The following is a 20,764-nucleotide window of genomic DNA, read 5'->3' as shown; positions in this document are numbered from 1 at the left end:
ATTATTTAGGTCAGGACAGGCCAAACCTAAAGAATACGTCTAAAATCCGAGCACCAAACTAAGAAAAAGCCATGGTGGTGGAACTTCTAGAACATTCAAAAAATTGCAGCTGTGGTAAAATTGTATAAAAGAGAAGAATTTAAACAGTTTGATCCACTACAGCCACCAAAAACTAAAGGACATAAAATGCTCCCCTCACTAGCCTATGAACGAGCTCTGAGAGGCTACTTTTGGATAGTGTACCTCTTGGTGAGAGATCATTGCCTGCTAAGGGGAAGTATCGTTGGACACAGACTCAGAGAAACAGGATGAATTGCCTTTTATCTGTCACCTTTGTTTGCAGTGGTGTCGTGAACGAGAATCCTGGACTGTAACCATATCATCCTTAGTAATGAGTAAAGGTTCTCTTAGCGTTTTAAAGTCAGTCAGGTTCCAGTATGGAGGTCTCATTGCACAATGCCCCAATTTCTGTGTGTGTGGGTCTGAGGAGCCACTGCATATGACAGTCGGTCACACCTAGTAGTGATACAAGGTAAAGTAAAAGCTCAGGGATATGTGCAGGACATTTTGTGGCTACAGGTGTTGCCATTTTCAGCAGGATAATGGTCACCTGCACAAGGTTTCCAGAAATGTCTCTGCTAGATTGCATACAAATGAGGAGAGCCTACAGGCCCAGCTGCAATATCTGTAGGCATATCTCCAACGGGATTCCATATGGAAACTGTATGCCTCCATACCCAACCATACATATCTCATATCCTTTTGCAGAAAAGAAAGAATATAAGATTTTTTAAAACAAAAAATATATAAGAAAAAACATATTACGATTCAGACAGGTTCTTCGTCTGTGTGAACCACCCGTTTTAATATTTTCAGACCCCAGAATCTCAATTATAAGCTTGCAGAGGCCTTGTTAATGAGCTAATGAGTTGAGTGAAGTTTATTAGAGCATTAAAACATTAACAGGGGTCAAGTCTGGGTCAGGAATTTGAGGAACACTGTTACGTTAACCTGCCTCACTGTCCAATCCAACAGCAATTTAAACTTCAAATTCAGAGGCTGGACTGTAAAGTTCGGAAGAGATAAGTAGGCCACAATGTGTCTTTACGGGCACTTCAGTTGCCCTAAATCTTTCAAACGTGACAGTATAATGTGTTAACTCATAATGAAACTGTATAATAAGCATTAATGACACGTTCATCTGTGGTTACCAGTCACTGATCATAGATGAGAACTAGGCCTCAAATTACAAAAATACAAAGAGTTAATGAACCTTAAATACACAGTAGCTGTGTTACAAAGTGTAGGCCGAATTCTAGGTGGGCTGAATTTTACTACATAATAGAAGGGTGTTCCAAACTGGAGGACCTTTTTATATACTGTACAGCCAAGACATGCAGTGACTGTAAGACAAAATGAATGTAGCCGCATTCCAAAGGGAAGGCTGCTATCCAGGTAGGACAGGTTCTCTGTAGGACTATTCCATAAAGAGTCCTTCTTAGTAGCGTATTGCTCACACATGTGGAACAGTCTAACAGGGCTTTGTGATGACATCACCTGAGAATGTCATGTGATGAGACTGAGGTGGGAAACATGTGTGAACTTTGACTCATTCATACATTTAAATAATTCATAAACTATTTAAAACAGTTTAACACTGTTTCGGCCACAGATTTTTGTTTCCTGCTGTTTTCACACAATTTTTTGTGGTGCTGCTTTTCTTTTATTCTCCCTTGAATTTTTACATCTACAATGAATTACAGGCAACTGAGGGCCACAAAGTATACAATAGATGCATCCATCAGATGTGTTGGCTGCATTTCTTGGCTGTATACTTTTCTCAGCTGTATATATTTACTTTGGAAAAGCCTTCAATGGCATAGTAGCCGAGAAAGGCCCCTGTGTCAGCTTCTTTGATTACAAGGAAGTATCTGTGGTCTGGATGAACACCAAAACACACAGGACAGTGTGTGCATGTGTGTTTGCATAAACTCACCATCAGGCTGACATAAGAGTACAAGGAAATTAAGTCACAATTTAAGAGATGAACATAACTACAACAGTGACGCTTGAATTAACCCATATTGATGATTTATGCAACCAAATAAACTGAAAGAAGCTAAAAGGTTGCACAGCTTAAGTGGTTTTTACTACTTGGCAGTTGTTAGGCTATTTCTATGTGCTCATAATTGTATCCCAGATGTATTTTTAGTGGTTCATTTGTTGTAACTAGGAGGGTGCTATGATATTCTATTCTATGTAAAACTGGTTTGCTAGGTGGCTGCTGTGGTATCCCAGGTGGATGTTAGGTGGTTACTTTGTTGTAGGTGTAGCTGCCATGTTGTTGCTTGGGGATTTCAACCCATGATATTGGCAATTTTTACATTTTTTCTAGCTATTACGTTGAAAGTATTCTTTTTATTTTGATAAAAATGTCAGGTTTGGAAATAAATTCATACTATTTAGCACTAATCTTTTGATTAAAATTGTTTAAATATGAGGAGAAAGACATTTAATATACAGCTCTGGAGAAAATAAGACTACTTTAGTTTCCAAATCAGTGTCCTAATTTTGCTATTTATAGGTATATGTTTAAGTAAAACGAGCATTGTTGTTTTATTCTATAAATTAAAACTACAGACAACATTTCTTCCAAATTCCAAATAAAAATATTGTCATTTGGAGCATTTATTTGCAGAAAATGCGAAATGGCTGAAATAACAAAAATATGCAGAGCTTTCAGACCTCAAATAATGCAAAGAAAACAAGTTCATAATTATAAAGTTTTGTTCATAAAGAGTTCAGAAATCAATATTTGGTGGAATAACCCTGGTTTCTAATCACAGTTTTCATGCATCTTGGCATGTTCTCCTTCACCAGTCTTACACACTGTTTTTAGACAATTTTATCCCAGTCCTGGTGCAAAAATGCAAGGAGTTCAGATTGGTTTGATGGCTTGTCATCATCCATCTACCTCTTGATTATATTCCAGAGGTTTTCATTTTGGTAAAATCAAAGAAACTCATCATTTTTAAGTGGTCTTATTTTTTGTGCTCAAACGTTTGACCGCGCATAAACCTATGATGAAGGGTCTCGCCCTGTGTGTGTGTGTGTGTGTGTGTGAGTGAGTGAGTGAGCGAGCGAGCGAGTTCTCCTGTTGTCCCACAGGGGGCGCCTCCAACACAGCTGCTCCTCAACAAAGCACACACGACAGGAAACGACAGCGCAGCTACATCTAAAGGTAAAATATAAACTTTAATCTTTTATTTTTAAGTACACGGCAAAAACTGCGACCATTTTACCGTTTAAATCCTTTAAAATCAGTCCGCCAGTCTGACGTTCGCGCTTTAACGTGTAACATTAACACTAACGCGTCGGTCTAGACTACAGCGTTAATCCGCGGAATAAAATAGACCTCTTTTTTAAATTATAATTATGAAAAGTTAAACTGTATAAACGGATTAAACGGCACGAAGTGTTTAGAAAGTGGCGTTTGCTGAAATTTCGATCTCACATTTCACCACGGAGAGTCGTTTCTTGTCCGCGGTGCATCGTGGGAGTTGTAGTTCTCAGGGTGGAACTCCGGTCTCGACGTCGGGTTGTGATTTCATGCGGCACGGGGGATCACGGGGAACGTGCACAGGTCTGAAGGAAGCCGGTAAATAAGCGCTTTATTTAGACTACAGTGAGTTTAGCTGTGTTTTGGGGGTCGGCTCTGCTGCAGAGCCCCTCAGTAACCCGGAGGTCCTGTTGCACTGCGGTGTTTACAGCGCTGATCTCAGACCTGCAGCTCAGGTGGGATCATGTACACTGTATTACTGATATCACTCACATTAATCAGTGTACATGTTGGTTTAGTTGATGTTTAGTTGGGGATTTGAAGAGTACATGGAAGTGCTGAGGTACAGTGTGTGTGTTGTGTATAAATGAGTGTAACTGTTACGTGTGTGTGTGTGTCTTTGCCCAGCAGGCACCATCATAATGGACGACGAATGACAGTGTTTTGTCGACACGAGCAGGGTAGTATGGGAGAGCAAGGGAGCGAATGAGAGAGAGAGAGAGAAAGAGAGGTGTAAATGATGGGAGAGAGAATGGTAAAGTAGGGGAAGAGAGAAAAGACAGAGGGGGTGTGCGAGCGACATAGTAAAGGTATAGAGGGAGAAAGATGTTTGAAAGAGAGAGAGAGAAGGAGAAAGATTTTAATGCTGTGGAGAGCCTGAGAGAGATGTGTGAAGGATGAGGAGTGAGAGCAAGAGACATTAATGCTGGAGAGAGAAAGATGTGTGTGAAGAATGGGGAGAAAGTGTGGAGGGATGCATAAAGGAAGAGAGAGAAAGAGAGGGAGAGACTTAGTAAAGGTATAGAGGGAGAGAGATGTTTGAAAGATGGAGAGAGATACATACCTAGAATGTCAAGAGTGAGAGGAACCCTATGAGTAAAAAGAAGTGTGTGTGTGTGTGTGTGCTTAAAGGATGGGGACTGAGAGCAAGGGTGAGAGACATTAATGCCAGAGAGAGAGAGAGATGTGTAAAGGATGGGGAGAAAGTGTGGAGAGAGGGATGCATTAAGGATGAGAGAAAAAGAGAGGGGGGAGACATTCCAAAGACGAAGATAGAGGGAGAGTGAGGGGGAGATGGAGTGAGAGAGCGACATGACGGATGGGAAAAAAAGAGATGTGTGAAGGAAGAAAGAGAGAGAGGGAGGGAAAGAGAGAGAGAGAGAGGTTAAACTGGAGCTGCTGATTGCTGGCAGGTTCAGGCTGAAACACTCTGGGTGAGATTTGCATAGATCTGCTGTACTGATGTCTGATTGGCTGATTGTAATATATGCTGTATGTCTTGGTGTTTGGTGTGTTTTGTGTGTATGTGGTGTTTGGTGTCTGCTGTGTTTATATGTGGTGTTTGGCGAGGGTCCGCCGGCTAGAGAGGAGACTCTCCCCATCTTTGCTGACAGCAGCTGATTATTATGGTCTGCTTCCACCGTGCTGAGGAGTGTGTAGGGTTGGGCTGGTGTTACACACTGTCTATAGGCTGTGCTCAGCAGTGTGTGTAGGCTGAATGTGTGGTGGGTGTGTGTGTGTTCCTGCAGTTCTGACAGTGTTGGGCAGGAGGTCTGTGCAGATTGGTCTGGTTGTGTGAGTGTGTGTGTGTGTGTGTGCTGGACTGTCTGAATTGCTGCTCTTCTCTCGTGAGTCATGGTTTTAAACAGTGCAGTGCGGAGGTGTGTACAAAAACTGAATTTTAAATGCTCTGCCTGTGTGCGCTGCGGTCCCTGAGAGAGAGAGAGAGAGAGAGAGAGTGAGTACAGGTTAGTGAAGGAAGAAAGAGACATAGAGCAAGAGAAAGATGGGCAAAATTAGCATGCGTGTGTGTGTGTATGTATGTGTATGTGTGGGTGGGGGGAGGCATATAGAAATGATCATGCTGGAAGAACTGCACTGTCTGATGGAGGCAGGTGTGTGTATATGTTGGTGTGTGTTTGTTTTTCTACATTTCCAGGACAGAAATTCAAAGACCATACAGGATCGACCTACAACGGCAACAAAGTGTATATAATATCTTTATATATAAATATATTCATTAACAGCACTGACAGCTGACACCACTGACATCTACACTCACTCTGTCCATTATCTCTACTGAGCATAAAGGAGCACTTTGTAGTTCTATAATTACAATTTCTGTTCATTTTTGTTTCTCTGCATACTTTATTAACCTTCAATAACCCTGTTCTACAATGGTCAGGACCCCACACGTCCACCACAGAGCACTTATTATTTATATTGGTGTGTCATTTTCAGCACTGCAGTGATACTAACATGGCAGTGGTGTGTTGGCTACGAGGTTCATGTTTTTGTTACACTGTTTACATTTAGTTTGGTTAGATTTGAATTTTACACTGCGGTTTATCTGAGTAGCTTTAAAAAAACGTAGAAAAATCTTGCCGTTATCACCTACATGGACTGTGTGTCTTTATACTGGACATTGATTGGTTTGTAGAAAAAGGGTGTCCGTGTGGCGTTTGCGTGTTTCAGTTTGGCAAGTTGCCTTGCCTTACCAGAATCTGAATCATCAGTGTAATCTGCTGCTCTCATACTGCTGTGTGGATGGCATGCATATATAGTATAAAGCTCTAAAAAAATTAATAGACCACTTCACTTTCTCTGATTTCTTTGGTTTTGTTTTGCTATTTATAGGTATATGTTTGAGTAAAATGAACATTATTTTATTCTATAAACTACAGACAACATTTCTCCCAAATTCCAAATAAAAATTGTCATTTAGAGCATTTATTCACAGAAAAAAAATGGCTGAAGTAACAAAAAAGCTGCAGACCTCAAATAATGCAAAGAATACATGTTTATGTTCATAAAGTTTTAAGAGTTTTTAATCACAGTTCTCATGCATCTTGGTATGTTCTCCTCCACCAGTCTTACACACTGCTTTTGGATAACTTTATGCCACTCCTGGTGCAAAAATTTCAGCAGTTCAGCTTGGTTTGATGGCTTGTTCTCATCCATCTTCCTCTTGATTATATTCCAGTTTTCAATTTGGTAAAATTAAAGAAACTCATAATTTTTAAGTGGTCTCTTATTTTTTCCAGAGCTGTATACTGAACATGCTAATACATATGGGGCAAATTACATATAAATATAAATATATAAATGAGTAGGTATAAATGTTCATTATTCTACATAGTCCTTTAAACTTGGCAATACGATATTTGTCACAATACAAGGGTTACAATTTAATGTATCTCAATATATTATGATACCTTAAGCAACTCTAATACTCTAAGTGTTAGTGAGCAGGGTTCAAACACAAAATAAAAACAAGCTCTGTTGTCACCAATCTTTACATGTAAACTAGTAATTAAAAATAAGTACAGATACGAATGGGACAATACTGTTACAAGTTGTTACATATACATATATAATGTATACTGGACATATTACATATTGATACTTTAATTTGTAATACATAGTGGACATATTAACATAACATACATACACTAACACATGCCATATATAATACAGGAGAATCTTCACGAGATCCCTGAGATAGTATATAAAGAAGAATTTTGTGTGTATGTGTGTGTGTGTGTGTAAGAGAGAAAGAGAGAGAGAGAGAGTGTAAGTGAGTATCCGTGTGCACTGATGTCGTCCCCTTTTTGCTGCAGACAGAGAATCCTCCCTTTTTCCTGTCACTCTCTGAAATGTCTGTTTTTCCCCCCAGGTGCCCCGTGGTGTACCCTGCCTTTCTGCGCTCGTCTGGGCGGAAAGCAGAACAGCGGCATCAACCCCCACCGGCTGGACGCTGCCACACACACTCTTGCTGTCTCCACACACACACTTAAACACACACACACACACTCAAACAGATCTGGCTGCACCAAAGTCTCAGCATACAGCTGCACCAGGACCCTCCTGTCAGCTCTGAAACGAGTCAATGATGGACAAACGCAGGAGAAAGGACAGTTCAGCTGGACATGAGCTCAAACACACACCATCCTCACTGCCAACAGACGCGTGATAGATGTGTCTGTGTGTGAGTGTGTATGTTAGGGCTGTCACTGTTATTTCTGTTGGCAAAAAAGTAAATAATCAAATCCTAAAGGCTTCTTACATAACACTGTACCATAAAAATAGACTGTTGTTTTGATATGGACGTAGTTCAGTCATATTCTCTCATATAATCAAACACATTATAGAAATTAAATATATTTTATCTAAGTTTTGCAGTCTTTACAGAAGAGTGTTCACTGACAGAGTGAAGGTGTGAGTTGTATGTCAGGAGTTTAAAGCTTACACTACACACCAGATTACCTTTAACAACTTGAACACTTGTTTGTAGGCTAATCACATTTGGCTAATCATGCTGTCTTTAGTGCTTTAGAAGAGTTTTGTTTGTTGTCATAGTTTCACTTGCAGAACTCAACGAAACTAAGAGTGACGTTACCAGAAATGTTAGCAGCTGGGATAATAACACCCACAGCTCATATCTAGTAGCCAAGCTAAAAAAAGTCCAGTCAGAATTTGGGCCTACCATAAACCAGGCTAAGCTAGCCCCATCAGTTAGCAACTAATTTAGCCTGGAGTTGTTGATCAAACCGGAATAACGTCTGTTCATGTATTTCTGCTGTTGTAAGCTAATGGAAGTTAAATGTTTTGCTATGGCAGCTGATAATTTAAAGTGATTTAAATTTCTGTATGTGGGTTTTTGGAAATTCCTCACTCGTAATCACTTATATTGGCTGAGAACACTTGCACATTTTGGGGAAATACTGAATAAGCTAGGCTAGATACTGGCTGTTTCTCACTGGGTAGTAAATAGTTCATGGTAGTTATGGAATAATTTATATTAGACAGATACTTCTTATTTCATACTAGCTACTAAATTATTTACAGCAATTGCTAAATAATGCAGCTTTCACACTTGATACAGAATAATTCACACTGGACACTATAATTCACATTAAATGTAATCAGTATATCCATCATACTAAATGCATAATTATTTGTACTAGATACTGAATAAATCACACTGGATGCTGATTAATGCAGCTGCCCTGTATAATTCATACTGCAAGACTACAATCTAAAAAATCCACAATAGATGCTAAATATTTTTTAAAATAATTCAACGTTGTCCTGTATAATTTATATTTGAAGATTAGAACCTAAATAATAATAGCTGAAAAATAATTTTTAAAATATACCGAGTAATTCATACTAGACTTTGTATAATCAACACTAGACACTGAATAATTCAAACTAGATTCTGTATGATCCACACTAGACACTAAATAATTCCTACTAGATTCTGTATAATTCACAATAATCACTGAATAATTCATACTAGATTCTGTATAATACTCACTAGACACTGAATAATTCATACAGGATTCAAAAATAAATTATACGGGGAACTGTATACTTATTAGTGATTACTGTATTGAGGTGTTAATCAATGATTTCGTATTTTTTATCGAGTTTAATCGAGTGACAGCCCAAGTATGTGTGTGTGAGTGTGATGGAGTGGTCTCTGGAGAGGATGCGGGAGTGGGTCGCAGGAGGGATGCAGTCTGTGCGGGAGTGTGAGGGGGGTGCCCTGGGCACGGCCCTCTGCCTGGCGCTGCTCTTTATCTGGTACTGTTACCGGGTGGGCTGTGAGCACAGCGTGCCCTCTCTCCGGGGAGGATACACGCCTGAAGGCCGCGGGGGCGGCGCCCTGCCAGCCAGCGTCCTGACCGCTGACCTCTCCAACCGACTAGCATCATCTAAACTCCGACAGGTAAGTTATTTTCTCACAGTCACAGCTTAAGGACATGACCTGAAGCTAAAATTCACCTGTGTTGCTTAATTTATTATTTTAATTCAAGATTTGTGTAACAACCAATCAAAATGAACCACCATGCATCATGTAATAACATTAAGTTATAAATATTTCCTTTAAAAGAAAATAAATACGATACTATAAATATACTAAGCTTAGCCAGATGGTAAATAGTTAGCTCAATTAGCTAACCAGGTAGTTAACATTAGCATAAAAGCAGTTTGAACAGCTGTTTCCGTTTCTGTTAGCTTGCTACAGAACATGTCAAACGTTTAAACACACTTATTCTCATTCAGTGTGTGTTTTTTTTTTCTTTTTATGATTATTTAAATTGTAAATTTAATATTGAAGGCATCAAAGGTATACAGGAACACATACAGAATTACTTTGTTAACAAAAAGTGTTAAAACAAAATAAGTTTTATACTTTACATTCTCCTTAATAGCCATATTTAGCTTTTAGGACAGATCTGCACACTCTTGGTATTTTAATCTCAGTGCCTTCATGAGGTATAGAGTCACCTGGAATAGTTTTCTCAGTGTCTTGAAGTTTTTGGAGGTGCTGAACAATAGTTGCTGCTCCATCTTATTTCAACTCACCATCTCAGATGGGTTTAGGTCAGGGGATTGTGTTTTTTTTTATTTAATGTTTTTAATTAATTCATTAATGTCTTTAATATTTATATTTATCTACAATGTAGGAAATAAATAAAATAGGAAATAAAAAAATAACGTTGAATGAGAAGGTGTGTTGAAACTTTTGACTGCTACTGTATATACTGTAAAACTGTTAGTATGAGCTTTTACTCCAGGATGAGTTTTTAGTATTTGCAGTTTATACAGTCTGACAGTAATAATTGTGGAGTGATTTTAATCTGGTATAAAATGGCATACTGTGTGCACTTTACGTTGTAACAGAAATGATACAGGAGTGAATAATATTTAAATAGTATTAAGTTGCAGTGAGTGTAGTAGAGGTGGGCAGTATAACAGTATATGTTCATCATTTTGCAATTAGTTGCCTAAGTAAGCTTTTCTATATTGTGCAATATATTGTGGATATTGTCAGTGCAGCACTGATAGATTACAAAAGATTTAGATAGCAAACTGCTAAAAAAAAACTATTACTGGTGCCTTTTGCCTGTGTGCAAAAATGTTCTTATTAACACTGAGCATTGTAAAATTTTTTTGGTAATTGTCATGACTATAATCCAGTGTTTAGTAAATCTGTGTTTAGTAAATTTACAGGATAATTATGGAGGGATTTTTGTCTGGTATAATTCTTCATAGTGTGGGCAGTACATACAGTCGGACAGTAATAAGTGTGAAGTGATTTTAATCCAGTATGAATCTAGATTGATTTTAATTTATACATTTTGAATGACACAATTGTGGAGTGATTTTAATCCAGTTTGAATCTGCAGTGCATGCAGTTTTTTCAGTATGTTATGTATATTTATTTGATTTAAATCCAGTATGAAGATTCTCCATATAATGCTAATATAATTCTAACTGTAACCTAGAACATTACAACATTATAATGATGAATGTAATCTTTTCCAGGTGGGCGGAGTTGGTGGAGTTGGGGGTGGGGCTACTGAAGAAGAACTGAACGGATTTGCATACTGCCAGTCTCCGGAGTGTTTCCGCTGCTCTCGGCCGGGTGAAGGCCTGAACCAGAGGCTCTACCACAGCCTGCAAGAATACGCCAAGCGCTACACCTGGGCAGGTATGGGCCGTGTGCACAAGGGCGTGCGAGACCAGGGCCGCTACCTGCTTTGCAACCGTCCGTCCATCCAGAAGCCTGAGGTGTTCTTCCTGCCTGACCTGCCCTCTGCACCGTTCTTCTCCCGTGAGGCTCAGAAGCATGATGTAGAGCTTCTGGAGCGCAGTTTCCCTGCCCTGTTGGCTGAGTTCGAGAGTGTGTACCGTTTGCCTCCGTCCAGGACCGGATCCTCACTCCCTCCTGGCTGGAAGGCCAACAGCACGCCCCGGGGCCAGTGGTGGACATTCTACTTGGTGAACCAGGGCACCCCCATGGCCCTGAATGCCCGCCGGTGCCCGCGGGCATGGAGGGTCCTGGGACAGCTCCGCACTTTCATCGCTAATAATGTCTTTGGAAATGCCTGCTTTTCCGTCCTGAGCCCCGGAGCCACCATTTCTGAGCACTACGGCCCCACCAACGTCCGCCTGCGCTGCCATCTGGGTGAGAGTGCCCTCTAGAAGGGCTGAGGAGACAGTAGACCTGTGGAAGTGTGTTACTGGTTTATTCGCTTGGGTGCTTGGCCTGGTTTACGTGGGGGCTGCTCTGATTGTGCTTTCACTTAAAGACACTGAGTTCTGAAAATAATGCTCTTAGCCCCTAAACTCCTCATATTAGCCTCATAGCAGTTACTGACTCATTTATAGTAGCTGGATTATAAACCTTCAGATTAAAGGCTGAATAATAATCTGGCAGTCTGGGTGGGATTAACATGGGTTTCAGTCTGACTGTATGTACAGTCAGTGGGTACTTAAAGCAGTGCTAATATTTTCAGATATATACATATTGTCACTGTCATGCGAAAACCTCATATCTTCATTTTTGCCGCTTTTCACCCTTTGACAAACTGTATTTTTTGCACTAGAAAGCACACTTAAAATCCTTTAATTTTCCCAAAAATCGTCAGTTCACTTTATGTATGAATTTTACCAGTCAGGTTGTAAGAAGCAGTAAAGCCAACCCGCTGAAGTACAGCGTTATATAGGAGTTTCAGTTTAGTTCTCCAGCACCAGTGCTAGCTCTTTGGCCGTTTAGAGGTGAGCATTATTGGCCCGTAACCTGCTGCTAACCCCGGCTAGCACTGCTGGAGCAGCAGTAGCATTAGCCGCTAACCGTGCTAGCCTTTTCTTCATTCAAAGAGGAGTATTTTAGACTGTAGACTACCATGTTAAAACAAGCTACTTGGGACAAACCTAACGCTAGCGGTTATCCGCTAATGCTCCAGCTTTAGTGCTGGAGAAATTCGCAAATCCAAGCTTACTGTAAATAAACAGAAGCTTTTCATTCACCCAAATAAACCGTTTCTGTGAAACTCTGCACAAATAAACACTCTGAAACTGTTTATTCGGAATCTGTGTAGATTAATCTGTGCAGATTAACACCCAGGGCTTGTTTGACGTTAAATTAAAGACTTTTTTTTTTTTTACAGTTTTTTTTTACTAAGCTTAGCTTTATTTCACTTAGTTAGCTACCCACCACCACCATCACCACCCAGCAGCGAGACCTGCTGAATTAGAAGTTCCTTATAGTGCCTCTTACAATGCACTTTATAATCCAGTGCGTCTTATGTATGAAAATAGGCCAGAAAATAGACGTTAATTGATAGTACGAAATTATAGTGCGAAAAATACAGTAATTTAAATCTGGCTGTTCTCTTTTTTTATTGCTTTAGAATGACGTTGAGTTAAACCTTTATTGACTTTTTATTGTTCTTTTTTACTTCTGTTGAAACTGGTTTTGTCTTCTCCTGTACAGTTTTGTGTAACAGTTACAATATATATATGTATATATATATTTGCACCTAGAGGATAATCTGTGGAAGGATGAGTTAAAACTAAAACATGGTGGTGGTTGTCATCTTTGACCTAGAATTCTGCTCTGAAGAATTGTGATGGAGAAAGTTTTTGCCAAATAATTTGTGACCTAAAGCTTAAATGCATCTGTGTGTGTTTGCGTGCAAGAGTTCGTTGGTTTGTGGAGCTGTGCCAAACTGAAAAGGTCATGAGGGTGTGTATTGTGTGTTTTTGTGTGTATGTATATGTACAGTAGGTATGTGTATGCATGTGTGTGTTTGTGTTAGGGCTGAACGATTAATTGCATTTGCGATAATCTCGCGATATTTTAAAACGCTATTCTCTAACCGCATTGGCTGCGATTTGACTGGTCACGTGACTTGGGAGCGAGCCAAGCCGAGGACGAGCGGAGCATACCCGAGCAGAAGGCAGGGAGGTGGAGAAGTGAAGCCAACACAGCGCACTTTAAGGCGTTTTCACACCAGCACTATTTGGTCCGGTTAAAATGAACTCTGGTCCGTTTGTAACTTTAGTGCGGTTCGATTGAGCAGGTGTAAAAACAGTAATCGCACTGGGGTGCGGATCAAAAGAACCGGACCGAGACCAGCTAGAGGAGGTGGTCTCGGTCCAGTACCAAACGAACTCTGGAGCGGGTTCGCTTGTAGTGAGATAGAACCCAGCTATATAGAACCCAGCTATTAAATATAAGCCATTTATTTGAGCTAAACTGCTAAAAAAGCAAGCATAGTTTAAACTAATATATTAGCTAGATAACGCTAATTACCACAGCTGTGAACAAACACTGTGTCCATGCACGCGCTGCATTCACTGCTCTGTTTATTAAGTATAAATCTGCGCTGCATTCACTGCTCACAGCCGCGTAACTCTGTTTATTATGTATAAATCTGTGTTTTATGTAAACACTGTGTTTGAAAGTGCAGCGTTCAGTGTTAAAGCACAGATATTTGCGCTGGAACACAAAATCTTCTCGCTGTATTTACTTTTTTCGTATATTTATATTTAATGTACTCCCGTGTCAGACAGCTCTGACCAATCAGAGGACACAGGCTGCTCGCGTGGTTTATTGATGCGCATTTTGGTGCGTTTACATTTATGCCTGTGTGAAACCAGACCGAACAGAGCGAGAAAACGCTCCAAGTAAACGAACTCATTAGAAACGAACCACAGGTGTGAACACGCCCTTGTTGCACAATGGCTTCAGGCTCGACAGAACACATCAGTTGTGTAGAATTACTTTGGCTTTAAAAAAAGAAGATGCTGCTCAACGTCAGGTACTGTGCTAAACGTGCCTTGCTACTGTTGCTACGACGCGATGTAACACTACAAACCTTTTTCAGTATTTAAAAAAACACCACAAAGCCTTGTGTGGTATTTGCAAGGCTAAAATGCCAACGACCAGTGCTACATCTTCAAATACAGAAAATAACGAGTTGGTTAAAGCAGATTCTCTTTGTTTTTTTGCACTTTAATTTTTCATGATGTTACTAGCTGGAGAGCAGTAAGTTAAATTTTGTATATCTATTGTTTTTCCTAATAAAAAAAAATGGTGAAAAGGAAAAGCTATTTATCTATTTATTTTTCTATAAAAAAAAAATGATGAAAAGGAAAAGCATAGATTTTTTTGCTTTATTGTTATCTGTGCTTTAAATAAATCTGACATTGTTTATTATTAAACAGATTGATTTATTGCTTCTGTTGTTGAAAAATACTTGAGAAGACAAAAAAAAAATCGCATTTTAAATCGCAATTGCAATTTATAGATAAAAAATTGCAATTAGATTATTTTCCAAAATCGTTCAGCCCTAGTTTGTGTCTGTCTGTGCGTGTGTACACTCTGAAGGTGAAAGTGTGTGTGCAGAACTGATGCTGAGTGTTCATGCAACTTATAATGTGTGTGTGTGTGCTCGTGTAGGTCTGAAGGTGCCCTCGAACTGTGAGCTGGTAGTCGGTGGGGAGCCGCAGTGTTGGTCTGAGGGAAGCTGCCTGCTGTTCGACGACTCATTCCTGCACACGGCCTTTCACGATGGTGAGAAAAAAGAGAGAGAGAGGCGGACAATGTGTCCTAAACCGTGCCCTTTACACTATATAGCATACTATTTTGGTCTGTATCCAAAACGGTGCCTCATTCACTACAAAAGGGACATTTTAGACCATCCTAAAGTTGTGTCCTGATACTATGACCCAGTGCACTAGATACTCTACAATGGCCTGTTTACTTTTTAGTACACTGTTTCTGGCTATTTCCTTTTTTTCTAAAAGTATCCCCTATACTATACAAAATATAGTAACACAATATTAATGTTTTGTTCCACATCTACTTTACATTTAAACAGCTTGTGGCGTGCTGTACAACATACATAGAGGGTTTAAAATGTGATGTGATCATGTTTTATGTTTCTGTTATTTTCTGCCAGCAAGTGTTATGAGTTATGTCTGTTATGAGTTAAGAGTTATGTCTGGTACAACAGGAACACAGCCACTATGATATACCTTGCAGTACATATGAATCTTAATTTAAAAAATCTTCACAGTTAAGTAAATCCATTATGTGTGTTTGTGTCTGTCAGGCTCTCCTGAAGATGGTCCCAGAGTGGTCTTTATGGTGGATCTTTGGCATCCAAATGTTGCGGCAGCTGAGAGGCAGGCACTGGATTACATCTTCACTCCGGGACGCTGAGAAACAAAGAGAAAGAGAAGCAGAGAGAGAGAAAAAAGAAAGAGGAGGGTAGGATGGGTGAGCTGTCATACATACCAATGGAAGCTAGTCATTGTTGATTGACGGGACTGAGACTGTACTAAGACTGAAGCGAATTATAAAAGTTGCACATTGTTCTGTACATAAGTGTGTTCTGAAGAACCCTCGCGGTTCTCTGCTCAGAGATGCTTCTGACCCAAACTCATGTACATTATGGATGTTTACAGACACAATCCAGTCTAAAAATAGTGCAGTGGAAGGGTGTGAAACTGTTCCCTGAGTGAAAACACGTTTAGAACTAGACGTTTCTTTCTTCCTCTTGAATCACAACTGTACTTTTTCAGGGTAGAAATGAAGTGAAACACGTTTGAACCACAAAGACGATGCACTTTTCAAACTGGTGGAAAAGCCAGGAGTGATTGTATGGAAAGCACACAATTATCTTGCTCTGCACCTTCATGCCTGCAGGGGGCGGTGTAAACAGGGGTAAACTAAAGCGGACGGTAGGGACAGCGACTCTGGTGTGTTTACAAAGTGTTTGTGGCGAGGAAAGAGATGCACTACCAGCTATTCTGTATAAAAATCAACTTTCGTGTTGTACTGCAGTAGGGAGAGGTCGTTTTTGTCGCTCCAAAGCCTGCTTTCCTCAGTCCTCTCCTCTGTTCTTACCCGTCCTGTCGTCCAGAACAGGATGAATCAAGCGCTTTGTATTTCTGTACAGTATAAAAGCACCGCAAAACCACATCTGAGACTTTACACCAGATAGAGTGGATTTTATATTCCAATTTTTAAAGAAAGTTCGTGAAATATGTATAAAAACATAGTTGTGTTCAAATTTGAGTCGTGCACTTGTTTCATTTGCACAGGTTTGCTTATATTATGCGTAAGTAATGTAATGCACTCAATTTACTCAAATCCCAAGTGCATAAAACATATTCCGTAAAGTTGAGCAAACTGAAATAAAAAACATTAATAAATCTGTGTTTTAGATGAACAAATTCAGAACAAGGTTTGATGTAAAACTGTGCTTCATTGTGGACAAACTTTACAATTCAGATTTCTTTGCAGTGGTGATGAATGGAAGACTATGAAAGCACAAATATAGCCATTATGTCTAAATCCACCAGTTAACCTACACATGTATTTTGAGTTTTACATGAAGAGTTATTAATGGTAAATTAATTGCAATCCTAATGTTTTCTTTAGGGACTATTTTTTGCCACACCACACCTGGCAGGATTTAATATCCCTTCATCCGAATCTTCTCAGAACTATGGTAAAACAGTGTTTCAGTCATTTGACTGATTAACTTTCTAACCACACACATCCAGTAAGAGTCCTTGGGTAAGACTCCTATAACATTATTCTACCTGTGTAACAAGTAAGGGCTCTGGGTAAGAGTGTCACATAAATACTGTAAATGTAATTTATTAAAAAAGAAAATGATGCACATTTTGTGCTCGCTAGCTTCCAATCACTGTTAGCTAGGGTAGCATGCTTGGTTAGACCATTTCATTAAGGTTTTCACTGTTTAGAAGCACACATACTAACCAAAACATAGCGATCAGAAATCCCACCCCCCTATACATATTCATATTTAATAAAAAAAAATGTGTACAGTGGGATAAATCCACTCCCCTGTCTGGTGGAACGTCTAATTTGAAGTTTACAGGCGTAGCCGATGTTGATATGAGCTTAGGCCGAGCTGTCTCATCCTGAGCACGGGGCTTCAGTGATTGCTTCACATTTTGTGCTATTGGTACATTCCTTTTGTAAAGAGAAAATATATACCGAAGCGTTTGGGCACACAGTGTTGTGGTCAGTGGCGTTTTATAGCGTTGGGTGATCTTTTGCAGCGGCGTTTGGGTTTCGGGGTTTATGATGATATTCCTACTTCCATGTTTCCAGACGTGTGTGCCATGGGCGTGTTTTACTACAGCTGAGCGATGATGTGTGTTTAATAAAGAGCCCATTATAAAATGTCCTGTGTGTCAAATGTATTACTATATATTACTGCTTTCATTTAATATCATATTAATGCAATATATACCTAATATACATTCTCATCTTACTTACATTGTTTATTTAGTCTTAAAATATCTGGTAAAACATCAATTATCTTAATTTTAGCTTCCTAAATCCTGGATTATGCTGCTTGCCATCAGTTGGAGAGAGCACAGTCTGTTGGCTGGTCTAACGAACCAATACAATCATCAATTGTATTGGTTACCAGTAAATAGGGTTGGGAAATGATGAAAATGTGGTAAAATCAGATATAAATGCAAAACAAATACAGCAATACAAAACATCAGTGTTCTGATGGGTTCTGGTGCTAAAACCATCTGCCCAATTGGCCATATTCCTTTTCTGAAGGGGAAACCAATTCCAAAACACCTATGAAGCTTCAGTGAAGTAGATGCATGTGAGGCTCTTAGGTTAGCTCTTATGCTAACGATCAGATGTTGTTTGGAAGCCAGTAGATAAGTTATATGCTTATATACTTACATTTTTTTGGTGTTGCGTTTAAAAGCTAGCCAGCTCTGCTCTAAATTAAAACAACATTAAATTTTCTGAAAAAATATTAGGTTAGCATAGCTATGCTAGCTACTTTATGATCAGTAGCCACAGCAGTAGCTAATTCAGATTGCATTTACTTTAAATGCAATATGACTGTAACCATTTGATACAAAACAAACAGAACGGGGGGGGGGGGGGATTCTGAGGGTACCTCCCTGAAATTAATTTTTGCAACTTAGGATGTCTGATAACATGTCTCCGGGGTAAATGAAGTGGGTAGACTAGCCTTACACTAAATCAACCGGGCTAACAAAGCTAACAAGCAATAGAAGCATATACCACACTAATTAGCACTGTGCTAACTATAGACTTCTATTACCTGTTAACTAGCTACATTAGCCTTACAGATCCTGCCCTAATAGGTGAGGTATAAGCTTATGGTGCTTGTTAGCTACATTAGCCTTAAAGCTTTAGTGCTGATTACTTGTTAGCTACACTATATTTAAAAAAGAAAAGTACATCTGCTTAATCTCTCTTTTTTTAAATCAAGAGTTAAAAACAGTTTATCCTTCTTTTGTTGGAGTAACTGTGTCTATTAACCAGGGAACTCTTTGTAATAGATTTTGGGGCGTGTTTGACACGTCAGGATGTTGCATGGTCACCACTCCACCTTACTCCCAACTTCCAAAATTATCCCAAAAAGTATTGGATGGAGCACCATCACCACAAAGGTGGTCTTTATACCCCTCTAGCCCAAGCTATAATAATGGAATATTTATACGGAAGTTAACAGTACTGAACTTTTACAAGGATGTGAACAGACTGTGCTAATGAGAATTAAGATTAAAAAAGGCAAAATAAACTTAAAAAATAGGAAAATGAATAATCAAATTTTCTTAAATAGAGCTATCACTGTAATATCCGGCTCTGGTCTGGGTGATGCAGCATATGCAGAGTGAGCAGAGTGTGGGTGCGTGTTACGCAATTTATTTTATTCTTGGAATAAAAGTCACATCCCTGCAGCTCAGCTCAGCCTCTCAGCACTACACACCAACCCATTCAGCAGCAGGGGATTTTGGGTACAGCTGATGATGTAGAAGCTGATAAAGAGCTGAGCAGTTGGAGCACAAACCTGACCTTCCTGCATCATCACACAGTAGTCCATTTTACCGTCCGATTCAGAATCAGTTCACAAATGATTCACTAAAACAAACTAATAGAACTGGAATACAGTAACAGATTTGTAAAAAAAATAAAATTGAATAAGAACATTTAAGAAAGATTATAATGATTATCAGATCTGAAATTCCAGTAGTAAACAGCTGAATCACTCTCAGATGTGTGTTATTACACTCTGCATCCTAATCACACTTGTCTCATGAGCAGAAGCTGCTGTCAGGTTTCAGATTTATATAACTGCCTAATTTTCCTCACCGCCGCTCTGAAGGAGAGAAAGAAGGTGAAGAAAGTGCAGCCTGATGCTGTGTGTGTGTCTGTGTGTGTGTGTGTGTGTGTGTGTGTGTGTGTGTGTGTATATGTGTGTGTATATGTGTGTGTGTGTGTGTGTGCTCTCCTCAAGAACCCTTTAAAGTGTAACAGTTTCACAGGCTAATTCTGCACTAATTACAGCCTGTGAGCCACAGAGTGCAGATCAGCAAATCAGAGAGTCAGATTTTATTATATGGACTCAATAACATACTTTCCTTAAGACTGAATTATTCAGTATGCACCATAAATCTAATCCACTATGAATGATTTAGTATCCACTGTAAATAATTCAGGTATATGCTTTGAACTGTTTTACTATAGATTATTCAGTATTAACAAATAATTATTCAATATCTACTTTGGATTGTTCAATCTCTAATAATAAACATTCCATATCCCCCATAAATTGTTTAGTGTCTACTATAATTTCTTGAATATCTGCTAGCTATTATTCAGCGTCTACCATGAATTAATCAGTGTCCACTATGAATTGTTCAGCATGCAGTAAATTAAGAATGATTCAGTGTCTACTATGAGCTATTCAGTATACATTATTATTTATTTAGTGTCTACTATGCATTATTTAGTATGCACTATGAATTATTCAGCATGCACTTATAATAATTCAGTTTTCTACTTTAAATTGTTCAGGATACACTATGAATTATTCACTTTTTACTATGAATTATTCAGTACCCACTATGAATTATTCAGCATGATAAAATTTAAAATCCACATTAAATGACCCAGTATTGATTTATCTACTATAAATAATTGAGTATACACTATGAATTATTCAGAATCTACTATGAATTCAGAACATTTTGATATTTGTCAGAAATGTAACCTGTTATATTTGCTCTATATTTGCTTGAGTTGTTTAATCCATGTTTAATAAACAGATATCTTGTTAAAACATACATTATTTTATCTGTTAAATTTAAGATGTAGGTTTCAGGTAGATTGTAAGATTATTAACTGTATAAAAATGTGTATAATCAGAGGTAGCTTATTTAAAGTTCCAGCAGTGGAAGTGAAGTGTGTAAGTCATGTTGAACAGCTGTGCTGATCTGGGTCGTGGTGTCTCAGATTAGATGTTGTTGCAGGAGTAAAAAGTTCTTCTTTCTTCAGATCAGTGTCAGGAGAACAATGAC

General features: G+C 39.0%; 1 protein-coding gene across 4 annotated transcripts; it reads left to right on the top strand.

Annotated features, from left to right (window-relative positions):
- Positions 1-3,152: 3,152 nt before the first annotated feature.
- asphd2 (aspartate beta-hydroxylase domain containing 2) lies at positions 3,153-17,585 on the top strand. 4 transcript variants are annotated; one of them, XM_049485915.1, is made up of 5 exons: positions 3,153-3,241; positions 7,236-9,293; positions 10,898-11,540; positions 14,823-14,936; positions 15,478-17,585. In XM_049485915.1, the coding sequence occupies exons 2-5, from the start codon at positions 9,033-9,035 to the stop codon at positions 15,585-15,587; spliced, it is 1,128 nt and encodes a 375-aa protein (XP_049341872.1). In that variant the 5' UTR covers positions 3,153-3,241; positions 7,236-9,032; the 3' UTR covers positions 15,588-17,585. The 4 variants fall into 4 exon arrangements, with proteins under 4 accessions (XP_049341872.1, XP_049341873.1, XP_049341874.1 ...); XM_049485916.1 differs by lacking the exon at positions 3,153-3,241 and adding an exon at positions 3,562-3,658; XM_049485917.1 differs by lacking the exon at positions 3,153-3,241 and adding an exon at positions 3,692-3,795.
- The last annotated feature ends 3,179 nt before the right edge of the window (positions 17,586-20,764 follow it).

This window comes from Astyanax mexicanus, chromosome 12 (genome assembly GCF_023375975.1).
Source record: "Astyanax mexicanus isolate ESR-SI-001 chromosome 12, AstMex3_surface, whole genome shotgun sequence".
Lineage (NCBI taxonomy): Eukaryota > Metazoa > Chordata > Actinopteri > Characiformes > Acestrorhamphidae > Astyanax > Astyanax mexicanus.
The sequence above is the reverse complement of the archived record's forward strand: the minus strand, read 5'-3'. Positions and strand labels throughout refer to the sequence as shown.

What these genes read in the sequence shown, in the direction of transcription:
- asphd2 (XM_049485915.1), top strand. Translation starts at nt 9,033, where the DNA reads ATGGAGTGGTCTCTGGAGAGGATGCGGGAGTGGGTCGCAGGAGGGATG. An exon ending in CATCATCTAAACTCCGACAG is followed by an intron (nt 9,294 to 10,897) that starts GTAAGTTATTTT and finishes AATCTTTTCCAG; the next exon opens with GTGGGCGGAGTTGGTGGAGT. An exon ending in CCGCCTGCGCTGCCATCTGG is followed by an intron (nt 11,541 to 14,822) that starts GTGAGAGTGCCC and finishes GTGCTCGTGTAG; the next exon opens with GTCTGAAGGTGCCCTCGAAC.